At 37.7% G+C, this 21,654-nt stretch overlaps 1 protein-coding gene and 1 pseudogene across 14 annotated transcripts in view; one reads left to right on the top strand and one right to left on the bottom strand.

Annotated features, from left to right (window-relative positions):
* Positions 1 to 21,654, top strand: part of NBEAL1 (neurobeachin like 1) — a 206,804-nt gene that overhangs the window by 38,838 nt on the left and 146,312 nt on the right. For all 13 annotated transcript variants that reach the window (XM_082688842.1, XM_082688836.1, XM_082688834.1 and 10 more), the window contains 3 exons: positions 7,005 to 7,086; positions 7,633 to 7,760; positions 17,637 to 17,719. In XM_082688842.1, the coding sequence (XP_082544968.1) occupies positions 7,005 to 7,086; positions 7,633 to 7,760; positions 17,637 to 17,719 (293 nt within the window). The remainder of the gene's footprint in view (positions 1 to 7,004; positions 7,087 to 7,632; positions 7,761 to 17,636; positions 17,720 to 21,654) is intronic.
* On the bottom strand, positions 469 to 4,034 carry LOC309843458 (large ribosomal subunit protein eL8 pseudogene; annotated as a pseudogene). The gene is made up of 2 exons: positions 4,031 to 4,034; positions 469 to 1,224 (listed from the first exon to the last, which is right to left on the bottom strand). The product of its transcript is annotated as a large ribosomal subunit protein eL8 pseudogene (transcript).

Below are 21,654 nucleotides of genomic sequence, written 5' to 3'. Positions count from 1 at the left end.
AAGATGGGAAGGACAAAATATCAATTTCCGCTGGTCCTTAGGTGTGTGAAGTGTTTATGCAGAGAAAAAAAATAAATAGAAAAATAATCCTGTTATGAACATGAATGTATAGATATGTCTGGTGAAGGTTCTTTGGGGTACATATCCAAAAGTGGACATGCTGGGTCATATGCTAACTGGAATCTTAAATTTTTGAGGAATTGCCATACTGTTTTTCATAGCAGTGTCTGGAACCTGTTACATTCCCATTGGCAGTGCTCAGATTTTTTTTTTTCCAATTTATTTGACAGACAGAGATCACAAGTAGGCAGAGAGGCAGGCAGAGAGAGAGGAAGGAAAGCAGGCTCCCTGCTGAGCAGAGAGCCCAATGGGGGCATGGTCCCAGGACCCTGGGATCATGACCTGAGCCGAAAGCAGAGGCTTTAACCCACTGAGCCACCCAGGTGCCCCCCCCCCTTTTTTTTTTAAGAGAAAATTCAACAGTGTCCATTCAGCTCAGTTTGGTGGCCACTTCTTTAGCCTTTGCCTTTTCAAGCTTGGTGATGCGAGCCACAGATTTCAGGCCCAGGATATTGCCTCCCCAGTAGCAGCAGATCTCATCGTATCTGTCATTATAATTGGTCCTGATGGCTTGCACCAGATTTGCCAGGGCTCTTTTGTCTTCCAAGGTGATCTGTGTGAAGGCGACAGTGGTGCAGGTCTTTCTGTGGACCAGACACCCCAGCCTTGCCTTCCTCTTGGTAATGCATTAGGGAACCCTCATATGATGACACAGAGCAAGCAGGAAAACCACTAGCTCAGTGGGATCCATCTCATGTGCAGCCACTACCAGCTGAGCCTTCTTGTTTTCCACCAGGGTGGTGACAGTGTTAACCCTGGCTTGGAGGATAGGCGGCCCCTTAGTGGGGACATCCACTTTGCCTACAGCTTTCTTCTCAGGCAGGGTCAACATTCTCTGATTCTTCTGCTGCTTTGTCTCTGGTCTGTGCTTATGGGCCAGCTTAAGCAGTTGAGTTGCTGTCTGGTGGTCCAAGGCCTAGGTGAACTGGTTAATCGCAGGAGGCACTTTTAAACATTTATAGAGTAGTCCTTTGTTGCTACAGCCAGATGTAACAGGGCCATCCTTGCCAATACATGTTGTTTTCTGTTTGGGTTTTAAAATTTTTTGTTTTTGTTTTTGTTTTTTTGGAAGGGGAGGGGAAAAAGGAGAGGAAGAAAGAGAATCTTAAGCAGGGTCCATGCCCAGTGTGGAGCCTGACGTGGGGATTGATCTCCTGTCCTGAGCCAAAATCAAGAGTCGGACACTTAACCACCTAATCCTTTCAGGCACCCTGGGGCTTTTTTGTTTTTGTTTTTTTATAGTATCATCCCAATGGGTGTGAGGGTGTACCTCATTATAATTTCAAGTTGCATTTCTCTAGTGATTTTTGATGTTGAGCATCTTTTCATGTGTTTATTGGCCATTCATATAGTAGTTCTTTGGAGAATTGTCTATTCAAGTCTTTTGCCATTTTTGAATTGGGTTGATTTTTTGAATGTTGAGATTTAGGAACGCTATATATTCTGAATATTAATCCCTTGTCAGATACATGATTTGTAAGTTTTGTGAGTTGCCTTTTTGCTCTATTAATAGTGTCTTTTGATGCATAAATTTTAAATTTTCATGAAATCCAATTCATCTGTTTTTACTTTTGTTACCTATACCTCTGTATCCTATCCAAGAAATCAAATCTACTGTCATGAAGCTCTTGTACTTTATTTTGTTCTAAGAGTTTTGTTGTTTTAGGTCTTACATTTAGTTTCTTGATCCATTTGAGTTAGTATTTGTATATGGTGTCAAGGTTCCAGTTTTATTCTTTTGCTTGTGGGTATCCAGTTTTCCCAACATCACTTTTTTGGGAAAAGTCTTTCCTTTCCCCGTCGGATTACATCGGGATCCTTGTCAAAAGCATACATGTGAGGATTTATTTCAGGGCTTTTTTTTTTTAAGATTTTATTTATTTATTTGACAGACAGAGATCACAAGTAGGCAGAGAGGCAGGCAGAGAGAGAGAGGGGGGAGAAGCAGGCCTCCTGCTGAGCAGGGAGCCCGATGCGGGGCTCGATCCCAGGACTTTGGGATCGTGACCTAAGCCGAAGGCAGAGGCTTTAACCCACTGAGCCACCCAGGCGCCCCTATTTCAGGGCTATTTTATTCTATTTGTCTTTATGCCTTTCTTTATGCCACTGTCACTGTTTGATTATTTATGCTTTGTACTAAGAAAAAAAATTAAAAAGTGTGAGTCTTCCAGTTTGGTCTTCTGATTTTGCTATATGGGGGTACCTTGGGATTCCATATGGATTTTTAGGAAGGGTTTTTCTGTTTCTGCAAAAAACATTAGGATTTTGATAAGGATTGCATTGAATCTGTAGATTGTTTTGGGTAGTTTTGATGTTTTAATGGTAAGATGTCCTCTGCTCTGTGAACATGACATGTGTTTATGTTTATCTCTTTTAAAGTAATCTTGCAGCAATTTTTTTTGTTGTCATTTTACAAGTCTTTCTCTTCCTTGGTTAAATTAATTCCTAAGTATTTTATTCTTAATGCTATTGTAAATGAAACTGTCTTCATGATAATACTTTTTCATTATTTATTGTTTATGTATTAGAATGTACTGGATTTTTATGTGGTGATTTTTTTATCCTAATATTTTGCTGAATTCATTTATTAATTCTCATGGTTTGTGTTTAATCTTTAGCATTTTCTTCATATAAGATTATATCAGATGCAAACAGATAATTTTACCTCCTCTTTTCCAGTTTATGTGCTTTTTCTTGCCTAATAGCTTTGGTTGGAACTTTCAGTACTATGTTGAATAGAGGCAGTCAAAGTGACCATCTTTGCCTTATACCTGTTCTTAGAGGAAAAGCTTTCAGTCTTTCACGGTAGAGTATGATTCTGCTGTAGAATTTTTATGTATGGCTTTTTGTTGAGGTACTTCATCCACGACCATTTAAGTTCCCTTAAAGTTACTTCAGCCAGAGAGCAAGGGGCTCCCAACAGTGGGACAAGGTGCACTAACAATGGCTGCCCATCTCTTTGTCTGCATTTCTGTATCAGAAGCAACAGTCAGTGATCAGAGCACAAATTCCTGATATTTGAAGGACAAGGTCCTTTTGCCCACCCTGGTTCCTTTAACTTGTTAGCTGGAGGTTCTGGGAAGATGTGCAGAGCTGCCTACCACATGAATGGTTGTTACTATGCTAATAATAGCTGAAATTTACCAAAATTAATGAACATTATCTGCAGTTTACTGTCCCATAGCTTCCCCTGGAATTGGCAGCATTCAGCAGACTTCAGAGTTCCAGAATAAGTTTTGCCCAGCACAGTTGTTTTCTAGGTGTGGAGACAGATTCCTGGTGCTTCCTTTTCTGCCATCTTCCTAGACTCCTCCATAGGGTCTATGAATTTTATCTCTCCTGTACTTTTTCTTTTCCCAAAGAAGTCATGCCAGTCTGACTTCTTATATTAAAAACTGTTAATTTTTTTTAAACTAGTCAACTTTATTCATTTACTTTTTTATATATTTGTTTAAAATTTTTAAATTAACATATAGGGGTGCCTGGGTGGCTCATTCGGTTAAGTGGCTGCCTTCAACTTGGGTCATGATCCCAGAGTCTTGGGATCAAGCCCCACATCTGGCTCCCTGCTCAGCTGGGAGCCTGCTTCTTCCTCTTCCTCCGCTGGTGGCTCTGCTACTTGCAATCTCTCTCTGTCTCTCTGTCAAATAAATAAATAGAATCTTAAAAAATTAACATATAATGTATTATTTGTTTCAGGGGTACAGGTGTGTTATTTCTGTTGTCTTTTGGGTTCTTTTAACATCTTTTGTATTTTATTTTATTTTTTAATTTAAATTCAGTTAATACATAGTGTATTAGTAGTTTCAGAGGTAGAGTTCAGTGATTCATCAGTCTTACATAACACCCAGTGCTCATCACATCACGTACCCTCCTTTAATGACCATCACCCAGTTACCCCATCCCCTACCCATCCCCTCCATCAGCCTCAGTTGTTTCTTCTGATTAAGAGTCTCTTAAGGTTTGTCTCCTTCTCTGATTTCATCTTGTTTCCCCCCCCCTTCCTCTATGATCCTCTGTTTTATTTGTTAAATTACACATATGAGTGAGATCATATATTGTCTTTCTCTGATTGACTTATTTTGCTTAGCATAACACCCTCTAGTTCTATCCATGTCATTGCAAATGGGCCTCTGCTGTATTTTAGATAAATAGTATTTTTTATGTCACAGTGTCTCAGAAGTGAAAATTAATAGACTGTTTTATTATGCTAAGAAGAAGATTGATGATGTTAGATGCAGGAAATGCTAGCATTATGTGTCCTGCCTTGTCTTGTAAAAATGAGATAACAATGAGGACTACGACCACATTGTAATTAAACATCACTTATTGAGCCACTCATTACTTTAAACAAGATATATACTACACATATGGAAAACCCAAAAGACTCCACCCCCAAACTACTAGAATTCATACAGCAATTCAGTAATGTGGCAGGATTCAAAGTCAATGTATAGAAATCAGTGGCTTTCTTATACCCTAACAATGAAAATACAGAAAGGGACATTAGAGAATTAATTCCATTTACTATAGCACCAAGAACGATAAGATACCTGGGAATAAACCTAACCAAAGAGGTAAAGGATCTGTACTTGAGGAACTACAGAACACTCATGAAAGAAATTGAAGAAGACACAAAAAGATGGAAGACCATTCCATGCTCTTGGGTCGGAAGAATAAACATTGTTAAAATGTCTCTACTGCCTAGAGCAATCTATACTTTTAATGCCATTCCGATCAAAATTCCACCGGTATTTTTCAAAGAGCTGGAGCAAATAATCTTAAAATTTGTATGAAATCAGAAGAGACCCTGAATCACTAAGGAAATGTTGAAAAACAAAAATAAAACTGGGGGAATTATGTTACCTGATTTCAAGCTTTACTATAAAGCTGTGATCACCAAGACAGCATGGTACTGGCATAAAAGCAGACACATAGACCAGTGGAACAGAGTAGAGAGCCCAGATATGGACCCTCAACTCTATGGTCAAATAATCTTCGACAAAACAGGAAAAAATATACGGTGGAAAAAGGACAGTCTCTTCAATAAATGGTGCTGGGAAAACTGGACAGCTATATGTAGAAGAATGAAACTCGACCATTCTCTTACACCGTACTCAAAGATAAACTCAAAATGGATAAAAGACCTCAACATGAGACAGGAATCCATCAGAATCCTAGAGAAGAACATAGGCATTAATCTCTTCGATATCAGCCACAGCAACTTCTTTCATGATATGTCTCCAAAGGCAAAGGAAACAAAAGCGAAAATGAACTTTTGGGACTTCATCAAAATCAAAAGCTTCTGCTCAGCAAAGGAAACAGTCAACAAAACAAAGAGGCAACCCACGGAAAGGGAGAAGATGTTTGCAAATGACAGTACAGACAAAAGGTTGATATCCAGGATCTATAAAGAACTCCTCAAACTCAACACACACAAAACAGATAATCATATAAAAAAATGGGCAGAAGATATGAACAGACACTTCTCCACTGAAGACATACAAATGGCTATCAGACACATGAAAAAATGTTCATCATCACTAATCATCGGGGAGATTAAAATTAAAACCACATTGAGATATCACCTTACACCAGTTAGAATGACCAAGATTAACAAGACAGGAAACAACATGTGTTGGAGGGGATGTGGAGAAAGGGGAACCCTCTTACATTGTTGGTGGGAATGCAAGTTGGTGCAGCCACTTTGGAGAACAGTGTGGAGATTCCTCAAGAAATTAAAAATAGAGCTTCCCTATGATCCTGCCATTGCACTCCTGGGTATTTACCCCAAAGATACAGATGTAGTGAAAAGAAGGGCCATCTGTACCCCAATGTTTGTAGCAGCAATGGCCAGGGTCTCCAAACTGTGGAAAGAACCAAGATGTCCTTCAACGGATGAATGGATAAGGAAGATGTGGTCCATATACACTATGGAGTATTATGCCTCTATCAGAAATGATGAATACCCAACTTTTGTAGCAACATGGACGGGACTGGAAGAGATTATGCTGAGTGAAATAAGTCAAACAGAGAGAGTCAATTATCATATGGTTTCACTTATTTGTGGAGCATAACAAATAACATGGAGGACAAGGGGAAATGGAAAGTAGAAGGAAGTCGAGGGACATTGGTAGGGGAGGTGAACCCTGAGAGACTATGGACTCTGAAAAACAATCTGAGGGTTTTGAAGGGGCTGGGGGTGGGAGGTTGGGGGCACCAGGTGGTGGGTATTAGAGAGGGCACGGATTGCAAGGAGCACTGGCGTGTGGTGCAAAAACAATGAATATTGTTACGCTGAAAAGAAATTAAAAATTAAAAAATATATATATAGACTATGCTCTCATGGTGAATGTATGTACAGATGCTGGCTTTTCTATCAAGGCCTTTCAGTATAGTTGAGAAATATGTCTAGATAAGGGAACTGTAATTTCAAAGAGCAAAATGAAAATTCTGAAACTATACATATGCTATAATGGCAATAATATGTGCAAAACCAAACTAAGAATCTGCATACAAAAATAAAACAAACCTGAAAAGAAATAATCCAGAATGTAAATAGTTGTGAATACTTGGGTTGTGAGACTAGTTCTGAATTTTGTTTCTCCTTTGTTTCTACTTTGTGATATTTTTTACTTTTTCTATAATAAATAATTGCTAATCAGCATGTACTTCTTAAGCATTCTGTTTAGAGTAGCTAAATGGTGCTTGAGGTGTGTTTCACATTCTTAGTGGAAAGCAGTTATGTAATATATTGATTTTAAGTTTTAATAAACATCATTTATATTTCCTTTACCAGCATGTATTTTCAAAATTCATCCTGAATAGATGAACATACATTTTTGGCACTATTCATATAATAAATATTCTTTTTTTCCTCACAGAAATTTATCTAATGTGGAAGAAATTGGGACTTGTTCATATATTAATCATGTCATTACTATGACAACACTCTATATTCAGCAGGTAGGTGACTTAATATATTCCTTTTGTTGCTTTACTGAGGGTAACTAGGTTTTACTTTTTAAAATATTATCGTAAAGTTAAATGTTCTTAGAGGAGGTAATCAAGAAATGAATTAAAATTTCCATTAGGTACTATATATTTCAGAAATCTTAAACATATTATCTAAGAAAATTAATTATTAATATATTTTATTTTAATTAAAAATGAAAGTGTTTTATAAACAGCTTTTTATAATGACATAATTTGTCAATTTATGTATATTATATATATCATATGTTATTTATCATCAAATATTCCTCTTATTGAAAACATATTCTGTTTTGCTATCCATTCAAAACTCTTCTTAGGCCATATTTAAAATTTGAAGTATTATGTGCAGTCCAGTCCATATGATTAACTGATGCTTTAAACTCCATTGGAACTTAGGTTTATTTGAATAAAAATGATTTATTAGATAATTAATAAAACATGTTGCCTTTAAATGATGTAGGTATGTTACGCAGTTTAATATTTCTGACTATAATTTTTTTAAAATTTTACTCCCAGTTAAAAAGCAAAAAGAAAGAGAAGGAATTGGCAGATCAGACATCTATTGAAGAATTTGTAATCCATGCATTGGCATTTTGTGAGAGTTTATATGATCCATATCGGAATTGGAGGCATAGAATTTCAGGGTATGTCTTATAAATCATAATGTTCACTTATAACCTGAATGTCGGGGCCCCTGGGTGGCTAGGTGGGTTAGGCCTCTTCCTTTGCCTGAGGTCATGATCTCAGGGTCCTGGGATCGAGCCCCACATCGGGCTCTCTGCTCAGTGGGGAGCCTGCTTCCCCCCAACCACCGTTGCCTGCCTCTCTGCCTACTTGTGATCTGTCAAAATAAATAAACTCTTAAAAAAGAAAAACACCTGAATGTCATAAATATATGTAATTCTTCAATGCAGGTCTTATTCCCTGTGAAAGAAGTATGTAAGGTGTGTATAAGATCCTTATCTTTATCTTTGAGATATAGAACCATGTTAGAAGTAATGAAATTTCCTATAAACTCTTGTTTTGGAATTCTAATAATCTGATAGGAAAATTTCAAAGCACAGTAACATCAAGTAGAGTGTACATATTTTTCAAGAAAGTTCTCTGTTTTTTTAAGCTCATTTCATGGGATGAAAATGATTTTAACAATATTTTGTCTCTTAATTGTGAAGCTTGTGTTTACTACGGTCTGGTCAGGAAAACGGAAATCATACCAGGTATTTTATAAGATATAATAGAAGGAAATTGTTAAATAGGTATAGAGGACTCAAAGAGCCAGTAGGGATACTGATGTAATACAGAGATAGTGACTTCAGGAAGCAGCTACTTCCCTGGGGATATGGGACAAAAGGAAGAAACTGGAGTTACCCGAGCTAAAAGTTTGGAGAAGAGCTCCTACAGTTGGGTCTCAGCCCTGTGTTGAAAGAGCATTGCTTAGTTGTGCGGGTATCACTGAGCAGCCGTGAGTAGGCTGGTGCTGGAATTACCAAAAATAACCTGAAGACAAAGAACCAGCTGTGAATGCTACAGTTAAGAACAGTTGGCTGATAAGAAAAGAAGGAATAAGAAATCAGTTTCTTTTTCACCCTTAGCCTTCCAGTCTCCGTTTAGTATGCACTATTGGTGAATCCCAACAGTGGAGTACCTGGAAAAAGAGAAGTATAGTTTGCAGAGTGCTTGTCACAGCATCACAAAGCAGATAGAATATAGGATGATGGGTTTGCAGCTTAGTGACAGTAGTATAAATACCAGTTTAGGGCTCACAGAGAAGAGTTTTGAACTCATATCTTTATTACCAGTGGACACAGAATAGGAAGAGTGGTATCATCAACTATAGTCAGGCTACTTTTTTAGGTCTCCCAAATCTGCTATGTTTTCAATCTCAAGATTTTTTGAGATTGGAAAATCTTGTTTTCAATTTTTCCATTTTCATTTTTAATTTAATCAACCTCCTTATACCAGCACACTTCCTGCAACTTGTCGCTACTAAAATGTTTGGTGTTTATAGGCTTATTAGGGTCCTATACCCTCACTTTGAGTTGCCACCATTAGATAATGGTGAAGAAGTGATTAACTGAGAGAACATTTATGTAAACTATATGGTGGTACTTTGTTCTGTGTAGTGATATTTTATTGAAATAACACATCCTATAGTTAAAGTAAGAAATAAAAAGTAGATATAAGAGGAATAATTACTGTAGTTATTAAATATAACAATCCTGGGGCACCTGGGTGGCTCAGTGGGTTAAGTCTCTGCCTTCGGCTCAGGTCATGATCTCAGGGTCCTGGGATCGAGCCCCACATCGGGCTCTCTGCTCAGCAGAGAGCCTGCTTCCTCCTCTCTCTCTGCCTGTCTCTCTCTCTCTCTGCCTGTCTCTTTGCCTACTTGTGATCTCTCTCTGTCAAATAAATAAATAAAATCTTAAAAAAAAATAACAATCCTATCTACTTATATTTACACGGTCTTTCCTTTATATGTTGAAAGAAGTTGTCTTTATTAGGTTTCATCATAGAAACAGAACCAGTAGGGGGTGTGTGCGTGTGCTCGGGTGTGTGCATGTGCTTGCGTGTGCACGCATGCATGTACACGCATAAAATGAGTTTTATTATAAGCAGTTGCTTCATGTGATTTTAGAGGCAGACCAGTCCAAATCTGCAATGTGGGCTCTCAGGTGTATGACCCAGGAAAGCCAAAGTACAGTTACAGTCTGAAAGCTGGCAGATAGAAAGCCAACGTTCTAGTTCTGGTCCAAATGTAGTCAGGCTGGAGACCCAGAACTGATGATGCAGATGAAGTCCAAAGACAGTCTGGTGGAGAACTCCCCCTTGCTTAGAGAGGCCAGTTTTTTTGTTCTGCTCAGTCTTTCCACTGACTAATTGAGCCATTTAGTATAGGGTAATCTCCTTGATCCATATTTGAGCAATTTGAATGTTGTAAATTATTTTTTTAAAGGTTTTATTTGATAGTGAGAGAGGGAACATAGCAAGAGGAGTAAGAGAGGTAGAAGCAGGCTTCCCGCTGAGCAGGGACCCCGATGTGGGGCTCCATCTCAGGATCCCAGGATCATGGCCTAAGCTGAAGGCGGATGCTTAATGACTGAGCCACCCAGGTGCCCCTGTATTTGACCAATTTAAATGTTAATCTCATCCAAAAACACCCTCCCAAGCTGACACATTAAATTAACCATCACATTGTCCTAATAATTTTCTTGACTGTTCATTAATGGGAAGTAAGTCATGACTTCTGAATGCTTCCTTGAATGCTTCCTTTTCTCCCCTTCCCCACCAGAGGAACAATATTGTGTTCAAAGAAATATTGCAATTTGAACCAGGGTTAAAAGGTGCTATCTAACAGGAGTCCTGCTTTAAAGAATAGATAAAAATAGTTTGTACTTATTATGTCAAAATACCAACATAAGCTGTACCTAGCTTTTGCTTACAGTGCACTTATGTTTTTGGAAATTCATGACTCTCAAATTTGTGTCAAGTAAACAGTTCTATTACCATTTACTTAGTATTGAATACTTCTTTTCTATTGAGCTTTAATATGTCTCTTTTCCCAGAGAGAAAGTGCTTTGAATTTTCCTTGACAAAGATGTTTTATCTGTCAGGATAAGACAGATGATGTTACAATAACAAACAAAGGGTTAGAATAACAAAGTTCTATTTCTTGTTCATGCTGTCTGCCATCTTTGGCAGGAAGCCCTCAGTGATCATAGTCCCTCAAGATCCTAAGCTAACAGAGGAGCAAGCATCTAAGGCTTTGCCAATTACCACTTGAGAAAAAAGAAAGCTCTGAAATGTCTCACATTAGCAATTTAATGCTCTCGGCTGGTCATGACACATCTTATTTTCATTCAGAACTCATTGGTCAGGATTAGTCCCACATCCCCATCTACTGCAGTGAAACCAAGAAGTTAGTTCTACTTTGACTAGAAGGGGTAGACATGGGAATCATTGGCAGACTGCACTGTCACTGCCTTTTGCCTCTGCTTGAGCACTGCTCATGACTCTTTGAAGATTGAAAGAGGCACATAACAGTGTTCATTTGTAGCCTTTCTACTCATTTATCACTATGGTTCTCAAAAAATCAGTGTTCAATTTTTTTTTTTTTTCCAGAAAGACTTATAATATACAGAGGGGAGGGGTTCCTTCTTGGCTGCTGCTTTCCTCATTGCTGCCAGCACATAGCTTAACTTCTCTTTCCTCTTGGCACGGATGTGTGTTTGCACAATTTTCTTGATGAACTTGAGGGCGCCCTTGCCCTTAGAGACCTTGAATACTCCATGTCACACTGCTCATATGGGGTGAAGCCACACACCTCTTGGATCATGTCCCGCACGAACTTGGTGTGCCTTAGGTTGCTCACATTCTTTGTCATCTTGTGGCCCTTGTTGGGGCCCATTGGCCATAGGTAGTGGAGAGCCTTAGCTTCTTCTCCTCCGTGGCTCCCTTGGTGGAAGCTAGTGTTCTCTCTATTTTTACATTGATGCTAGGGATTTCTTAAGGAAATTATATCTCTTCCTTTCATTCTTGCTACTTCCCCATCCTCTACCTTAGATCTGTCAGTAATGGCAAATCTAAGAAAATGTTTTAAGTTTTGAAATAATGACAGATAGTTTTTCTTTATAGATAGCAAGACGTATACAGAAAGAGGAACATGAGATCAGTCTGAAAATGACAGAGGAGAAGCTTTTGAAGGAATCTTAATAAGAACAAAATGAATTTAAAATTGGGGGAATGAGAGAAGATATAAAAAAGTCGATCTGACAACAAATTAAAACAAATAAAATTGGTAAATGAAAGCAAAAAACAACTTTTGAGAACCAAAAGCAAGAAGATATTGAAATGCTATGGTATAGAAAGAGAATTCTGCATAAATAAAGTAATAGGAAGAGGAACAAAGTAATGGATGAGTGGTGGCATTTCCTAACTGTGTCCAATATACATACCAGGAATTAGGCCGGAAGCTGTCCCCATATCTCTACAGGGCATAACAAATTTTGCTCTTAATAGTAGGAACTGCTTCAGAGGTAAACAGTATAGCAAGGGTTCAGACTTGGGTTTCTTTGACTTTGATAGGGAAATGAAGCATACTACAAATAAATCATGGAATTAGGAAAAATCTATAGCTCATGGGAGACCTATACAGGGGAGCTATAGCAATAACTTATATACTGATCTAATTCTGAAGTTAAGTGGAAACATGAAATGTATTTTCTTATGTATTATTTATGTTTGTTGCTTACTAAAACAACTAAAACAGATTAGAACGAATGTAAATTAGCATTATTCCAAATGCAGAGCCATTTAAAAGTATGTTTCTTAGGGTGCCTGGGTGGCTTAGTTGGTTAAGTGTCCCAACTCTTGGTTTTGCCTCAGGTCGTGATCGTAGTACAGTCCTGGGATCTGTCCCTGCACTCTGTTGTCCGTGTATGGTGGAGTCTGCTTGAGGATTCTTTCTCCCTCTGACCCTCCCCCTGCTAGCGTGCTGTTGCTCTCTCTCAAATAAATCTTTAAAAAAAAAAAAGATGAAATATATGGATTTTTTCATCTCTCCAGATGTAATTTGATTTAAGGAATAGATTTGATTAATCTATTAGCTCAATTTTGATTCTGTTTGTAGCATCTTACATATTTAGAAAGATTTTCTCAAGTGGAACTAAAATATATGTAGGGAAAGAATTCTTTCCTGAAAAGGCCTTATCATTCAAGAATTTATTTAAAAATATATTTATTGAGTTTCTACTTTGTGCAGTATAAGTACAGTAGGACTTACTACCTGCCCAAAGAGAAAAACAATTTAATTAGACTAAATTATGCCCTGGGGCTCCTTCTGGCCAAATCTGGGACAATGTATTTATGAAAATAAATAATTGCCATAAAGAACTATAAACAGGGCCACCTAGCTGGCTCAATCAATAGAGCATATAACTCTTGATCTTGGACTCATGAATTTGTGCTCCACACTAGGTGTAGAGTTCACTTAAAAAAAAAAAAAAAAGAATTATAAACCATTGGCGGGGGGGGGTGGGAATTAATGAGTCCATACCAGTGATAGATGATAGCTAGGCAGGTGGGTGGGTGGGTGGATGATAGGTAGGTAGGGAGGTAAATAGATAAAGGGAAAAGAGGATCCTTGCTTATAGTAGAAGGCTAAGTGCCAATTAGTAAATGTATAGGGATTGTTGGAAGAAAATCTGCATTTTACACAAATTATAAGAAAGATGTGGATCAGGATGGTAAATCTAGGGAAAGTTTTGGTAAAGAACATGATTTTTGCATGGTTTTCAAATGTTTCGCCACAGATTATTCATTGCAAAGGAAAAATTAGTAGTTATTTTGTATAGTACTGAATAGTACATTGACTGGATGATCAAAATTAGCATCAGTGACGAGCAGATGGACATCTGTGCCTCCAACTGTGATGCTCTTAGAGGGACATATCATTGCTTTTATAGTATTCCTCCAAGAATGCATAATCTGAATCTAATTATATAGAAACATCAAGCAAACCCAAAATAAAGAATATTTTAATGAATAAAAGGAAGGAGTGTGGGACAGTATTCTTCAAAAATGTCCTAAAGGCTGTAGAAATGTTTCAGATTGAGAGAGGACAAAGAGACATGACAGCCAGATGAAATATCTGGACAGGAAGCTGTACTGAGAGGGGGAGAAAATGCTGCAAAGGATACTAATGGGTCAGTTAACAAAATGGGATTACAAATGGTAGATAAATGTTTTATTTTAATATTAAATGTATTAAAATTTAGAACTATACTGTTATTGTGTAAGACCATATCAGGTATTCACTAAAGTATTTAGAAGTAATATACCAAAATATACATAATTTCCCTTTAAATGTTCTGGAAAGTGCTATTTGTGTGAATGCATATATATATAAATATGTGTCCTTTGTATAATAGGGAAAGGTGAACAAAAGATAAAGGATTTGGGTAAAATTTTCATGATGAATGTGGGAGAGATATATTTGAAGTTACACAATTTTTATTTTTGCAACTTTTGCAAGAGCTTGAATTTATTTCCAGATTAAAACCTTAAGAGAAATAGTTATGTCTTAGGCATGATGGCAACATAAAAAAGAAGTACAAAGTAATTGACCAAGGGACACGAACTTAGAAAACTAAGATGCAAACATGTTTTACAACCCTCAGAAATTGGTATGTGTTAGCCTCTGCTAGGTGCCACGTGCTTGACCCAAATATCAAATAATAATTTAACAAGAAAATACACTGTGATTTAAAAATAAGACTAAATTCATTTTTAGCTATTCTGTCTTAACCTGTTGCAAATGTGTAGTACAAAGTACTTATGATTCATTGTTTGTGTTACATATAATGATTTTTACCCCTTTTATTCATGTTAGTATATTAAATTTCACTATAACAATAATGATAATTAAAACATTTTTTTAATTTTACTTTTTTAAGATTTTATTTATCTATTAGAGAAAGAGAGAGAAAGAGAGACCTGAAGCAGGGAGAGGGAGTAGACCCTTGCTGACCCAGGGAGCCTGATGTCGGACTAAATCTCAGGACTCTAAGATCATGACCTGCACCAAAGGCAGATTCTTTTTTTTTTTTTTTTAATTTTTTCAATTTATTTATTTTCAGAAAAACAGTATTCATTATTTTTGCACCATACCCAGTGCTCCATGCAATCCGTGCCCTCTATAATACCCACCACTTGGTACCCCAACCTCCCACACCCCTGCCACTTCAAACCCCTCAGTTTGTTTTTCAGAGTCCATAGTCTCTTGTGATTCACCTCCCCTTCCAATTTACCCCAACTCCCTTCTCCTAACACCCCTTGTCCTCCGTGATATTTGTTATGCTCCACAAATAAGTGAAACCATATGATAATTGACTCTCTCTGCTTGACTTATTTCACTCAGCATAATCTCTTCCAGTCCCGTCCATGTTGCTACAAAAGTTGGGTATTCATCCTTTCTGATGGAGGCATAATACTCCATAGTGTATATGGACCACATCTTCCTTATCCATTCGTTCGTTGAAGGGCATCTTGGTTCTTTCCATAGTTTGGCGACCGTGGCCATTGCTGCTATAAACATTGGGGTACAGATGGCCCCTCTTTTCACAACATCTGTATCCTTGGGGTAAATACCCAAGAGTGCAATTCAAAGGCAGATTCTTAACCAACTGAGCTACCCCAGAACCCAGGAATTTTTTTAAATCACTTTTTTAAAGATTTTATTAGAGAGACCACAAGCAGGGGGAGCGGCAGAGGGAAAGGAAGAAGCAGGTTCCCTGTTCAGCAGGAAGCCCCACTGGGGCTTGATCCCAGAACCCTAGGATCATGACATGAGCCATCTGCCAAAGGCACCCAGGTGCTCCATAATCGAAATTATTTATGTTCATATGTTATATCTAATATAGGGCCTTTAGAATAAGTCATTATTCACAAATTGCAGGAGTACATATTCATTATATTACTAAAGTAAGAATGTATATTGTTTGTAGTACAGGATATTTGGATAGGATATATCCAATCTGTTAGTTCATACTATAACTTATAATAAATATGCCAAATATAAACAATGTAAGTAATATTATGGAAAGACCTAACTAAAAGCTAAATCATCATTTTAATTTTTTAAAAAATTTTTATAAACATATAATGTATTTTTATCCCCAGGGGTACAGGTCTGTGAATTGCCAGGCTTATACACTTAACAGCACTCACCATAGCACATACCTTTCCCAATGTCCATAACCCCACCCCCCTCTTCTGACCCCCCTCCCCCCAAATTGTCATTTTAAAATTAATTTTTCTACCACATTAATTTTTTAAAGGCATGACTGAATTTTTAATTCGAAACTCTAGTAATATTTGCATTATCTTAAAGACATAAGGAAAATCTCAGTACTGGTTTTAATTAAATAGAAAGATCCAATAATATTCTAGGATATTATGTTTGAATTTAAGATAAACACAAAATATGATAATTCTTCTGCCTTCTCCACAATGGAAATAGACACAGATTTGGGGGCACCTGGGTGGCTCAGTTGGGTTAAGTATATGCCTTCAACTTAGGTCATGATCCCACTGGGGTCCTGGGATCAAGTACCACATGAGGCTCCCTGCTCAGTGGGGAACCTGGTTTTCCCTCTGCCTGCCGCTCGCCATGCTTGTGTGCACACACTTTCTCCATGTCAAATAAATAAAATCTTAAAAAAAAAAAAAAAAAAGAGGGAGTAGGCGGAGATTTGGAAAGCATTGTAGCAAATGCTGCCTAATACAATTTCTAGTGAATCTGAATATTAGATCTGGATTTTAGTACTCTTTATTCTGTCATTATTGACCAGCTGTGTCTATCTTATTTGACTTATTATGTCGCCAATGGACTTTTCTTTCTAGCTTTAAGAAAACAATTTTAATATCTCAATTATGGTTGTCAAAAAGAAGTCCTCTTAATCTGTTGCTTTATCAGTAGATCATATTTAGACATATAGAAGTTCTTTGTGGCTGTTTTTCAAATACTTTCCTTTTTTGTTGGGTTTACATAATAACATTAAGAGTTTTTTTCAGGGTATGAAAAAAGTGTCTCAGTTCCTTGTTTTTTGTTTAGTTTACTGCAGTCCGCTAGTCAGATGTATCATTTTAACAGTAGCTTTTATTTCCCAATCCCCCATGCTCATTTAAGAGACTCATTTTGTGTTGAAATGGAATGATCTTGGTAAAAGCACATGATAACTTGTGTGCCTTACCAAAGACTATCGAAATATTTCAGCTATCAGAACTACTGGAATTGTCATTAAAAACCAAAATAATTCCCGGGTACCTGGGTGGCTCAGTCAGTTAAGCATCTCCCTTTGGCTCAGGTCATGATTTCAGGGTTCTGGGATCGAGCCCTGCATCTGGTCCCTGCTCAGCAGGGAGCTTGCTTTTCCCTCTCCTTCAGCCCTTCCCTCCCCTCCAGACCCACTCATGCTTGCTCTGCTTTCACTCTGTCAAATAAAAAATAAAATCCTTAAAAAAAAATAATCCCAGCCCATACTAGATCTACATTAATTTAAAATGGAAGAAGGCAGTGGAATAGGTTCTTTGTATTCAGATAAAGTTTCAGAAAGTGGCAGAGTGGTGTGATTTCTGATCAGTTTTATTTGCCCTGTGATAATAAGTTACAGACTTAGGTGTCAAATTAGCAGTATTGCTGAAAAACTATTTTTACAGATTGGAAATTTTTAAATGCCTAGCTCCTTTTTCTGTTTCTAGTTGTTTGGTGACTTAACCTGGCTTCTTGTTTCACCATTAAGCATTTAGAATTTTTTTTCTTAATTCAAAAGAAGAAATCTCTCATTGGTGAGCATTTAAATTGTAGGCCAGACTTTGTTTTTAAAATTATCTCAATCCTAGAGGTGTATTGTTCAGTATATACATAAAGTAATACATTAAATTTATTTTATAGTTGTTTCTGTAATTATGCCATCTCTACTCACCATGGTTATAATTTGGTATTAACTTCTTTTTAATGACAGACGAATCCTTAGTACTGTGGAAAAGAGCAGACAGAAATATAAACCAGCTTCTCTCACAGTGGAATTTGTCCCTTTCTTTTATCGTAAGTATCGATCCTAATTTCTCATTGATTTTGATGTTATTCTGATTATTCTTTATATTCTTATTCTGATTCTACTTGATTCATCTTTGTGTATTTGTAAACTAAAGATTATAAGAACCTATCACTGGAGTACTTGATTCATACTTTGCTATGATTATTGTTCTTCCTCTAGTTTATTGTTCTGAAAGTGTTTTTATTTTGAGAAGAGCTTAATATTGTAATGACTGTAGTATAGGCCTTCTGAATTTTTACTGAAATAAATGTAAGAGTAGCATGGGGGCCCAGCTTGTGCATGGCCGCTGCCGGGGAGCCCGAGGCCAGGGCCTCCTGCCCAGGCACTACAGAGCTGGGCTGTGAGCTGGTGGTGGACTCATGGATGAGGCCTCCCTTTTGCCAGTTGGGGCTCAATAGAGCTGAGTGCAGCCTGGGCCCAGGCCACATTTGGGATAGGGGGCTAACAGGCCCCCTCTCCCCACAGGTGGATGGCGTAGGGGTGATGGTGATGGACACCCTAGAGGAAGAGAGCTTTGCACTGTCCTTTTCCACCTCTGATACAGAATTTGATGCTGTGGTTGGATTTTATTATCATGGATGAAGAATTCCCGTTATTAAAGGAAATTTTTATAGACAGGCACTCCCACCTGTTTGTAATGAGTATATGTCTTTGGTAGAAAAGTATATTGAAGAACATCTGCTAGAGCAGATTCCTGGATTTAACATGTGACTCGCACAGCGTCTTTCTAGCACTGCGAAGATGAAGTAGCTCGTGATATATTGGACATGCTGTTCATGTTTACAGCTTTTCTGGCTTTTTAAAAGGAATGTTTCTGGGTTATAGAGCAGAAAAAGAAGGCTGGGGACTGGGTTTAAGGAGCAATTTAGTAGTGACTTTGTGATGCAACTCATCTTTATCAGCTTCCCAGACAGATCTGAGGCCCTAGGGCACATCTCTAGGCAGGGTGATCATTGTGGGTGTGCCAGCCCATTAGACTGGGGGAGGCTAAAGCTAACGGGACAGAAGAATACATCTTACAAAGAATGACTCTGTTTTGCAACTGTTCATTAATGTTAAGTTATTGTTGGGTTGAAAAGAAAATTACCTGACCCTCCTGGGACCTGTTTCTCCCGTAACACCTTTTTGTATTCAGTGACCGTGTTACTCCTCCCTGTAGTAGACACCTTTCTCAGGACTTTTGAGTCACGCTCAAAGGCCAGCATTCCTCCTGGGGGCCTCTTCCCCATTGTACATGTTGGTGTCAGTGTTTTTCACCATCACCAACCTTCTTTGGCCCAACAGGCTTTGCATGTCCCAACAGGCATTTTGTACACTCTGGTTTTTATATGTATCAGAATTTTAATCCTGCAGTCTCATTGGGGTTTTTGACTGGGAGTATTTATCCAGGCCATTAAGGCAGCTGATCATCCTGAAATTTCTGAAGCTTCTCCTGTAACAGTTAGTCTTGGCTAAAGAATCAAGTGAGGGAGGTGGGCCTTTACTCAAAAGCTACATGTGAAGATAAGTTTGTAGTCTTATATTTACAATCCTTGTGTCACTGTCTTCTGCTGGTCCTGATGTAGTTCCACTGTTAATTGAACTCATTGTAAGCATTTTGAAAAAAAATGTTTTTATAGATGAATACTCAGGCTAATGTAGTAGATGTAATCTTAGAACTTCAATGATCACCCACTTGAAGATCAAATTAATATATGCTGTGTGCTTTTTAGTTATTAGTACTATGAAAGCAAAAATGCTTTCTGCCTTGGTGTTTCTATGTTAATAAGCACCAGTAAATGTATACTTCTGCTGGAGGTAAGTTAAAAGGTATCCTTTTCTTATAGCACGTTAAGTGTTTGTGTAGGTTTGCTAAAACCCTTGCTGTATAAACAGGTTCATTAGGTTTTCTGTTGAGGTAAGGAATTCCTTCTTCCTGTCAAAATCTACCAAGATGGTTTCCATGGGTATAGCCAGGTCAGCATGAGTAGGATACAGCAAACAGCTTTACTGTTCATCTATTTGCTTTGATTCAGTTCAGTGTTTGAAAGAACATTACTGACCAGAAAACATGATGTCATATCTCCAGAAAGAAGAACATAGTTGTTGAATTCCTGACCAGACCCACACTTGTATTTGGGCTTTGTTACCGGAGACTGGTTTCCCAGACTTGCTTTTTTTTTTTTTTTTTTTAAGATTTTTATTTATTTGTCAGAGAGAGAGCGCGCGCGAGAGCGAGCACAGGCAGACAGAGTGGAAGGCAGAGTCAGAGAAAGAAACAGGCTCCCCGCAGAGCAAGGAACCCGATGTGGGACTCGATCCCAAGACGCTGGGATCCTGACCTGAGCCGAAGGCAGCTGCTTAACCAACTGAGCCACCCAGGCGTCCCCCAGACTTGCTTTTAAGTAAGCTCCTGGGTCGGTTTAAGTTTTACTGCATAAACAATAAAATGGCTGTTCAACCGGGGTGGGGCCACTCTAGCTGAATAGGCCCTTTACAGAGACTGTGGATTCTGAGAAAAAAACTGCTGAGGGTTTTGCAAGAGAGGGTTTGGGTGGGGGGGAAAGGTGAGCCTGGTGGTGGGTATTAAGGAGGGCATGTATTGCATGGAGCATTGGGTGTGGTGCATGAACAGTGAATCTTGGAACACTGAAAAAATTAAATAAAAAAATTAAAAATTAAATAATCAAACTAAAAAAAACTTAGAAGAGATTTGGCTATTATAGGTGTGATCTATGTGGATTTAATTTTCTTTCTTAAAAAATGGTTATGCCATAGTCAAGAATATGGAAAATATTGCAGAATATATACAAGGAATACCTTGTGTTTCCTACTCTCATTTGTCAGATCTTGCCGTAACATTTGGCCATATTTGCTTTAGTTCTCTTTTCTTTTTTTCCTAAGAATTTAAAACAAAACAGAAATAGCTCTTTTTTTTTTTTTTTTTGCTTTTGTCGATTGGAAATTAATATATACACATTAAAGGTATGATTTTTTAAAAGAGAGAGAGAAATAGTGCTTTGTTTGAGTGCCTGGTGAAGATGATTGCAGTGCCCACTCTGTTTGACCACCAGTAGTAATATTGGCTTCAGCTAGATAATCAAAATAGGCTGATTTCTGGATTCTATTTTTTTGTTCCACATAGCTGCCCTTATGATATTACCACACTATATTGATTGTTGTGACTTTATGCTAAATCTTGAAATCATGAAGTCCTCTAACTTTGTTTTTCTTCAAAAATTTTTTGGCTGTTCTGGACCCTTTACATTTTTATATGCATTTTAGAAACCAGTTTTTAAATGTTTTTTTACAAAAACGCCTGCTGATATATTTGTTTGGGATTGTATTGCATCTAAGAACTGTTTTAGGAGAATTGACATCTTGAGAATACTGAGACTTCTAGTGCATGAATCTGATAATCTCATTATTTGTTACTTATTTCTTCAATCAATATTTTATAGTTTGCAGAATATAGATTGTGCACATATTTTGATAGTTTATCCCAAAGAAGTTATCACAGGTACTTAGAAATGTGAAGTCTTTAAAATAAACTATTGTAGGGGCGCCTGGGTGGCTCAGTGGGTTAAGCCGCTGCCTTCGGCTCGGGTCATGATCTCAGGGTCCTAGGATCGAGTCCCGCATCGGGCTCTCTGCTCAGCAGGGAGCCTGCTTCTCTCTCTCTCTCTGCCTGCCTCTCCGACTACTTGTGATTTCTCTCTGTCAAATAAATAAATAAAATCTTTAAATAAATAAATAAATAAATAAACTATTGTAGATTTTATAAAAGGTGAGTTTCATTTTCATTTCCTATCTTTAATAATGACATTTCCCTTTTTACCCATAGTAATATTCCTTGCCTTACCTTGATAATATTTCTTGACTGTTTTGTCATATAATGACATAGCCCCTCCAGCATTCTTATGATTAACGGTTTACATGGTAT

This window comes from Mustela nivalis, assembly GCF_964662115.1.
Source record: "Mustela nivalis genome assembly, chromosome: 11".
NCBI classification, from domain to species: domain Eukaryota; kingdom Metazoa; phylum Chordata; class Mammalia; order Carnivora; family Mustelidae; genus Mustela; species Mustela nivalis.
Note: the sequence above shows the minus strand (reverse complement) of the source record. Positions and strands in the feature narration are given on the sequence as shown.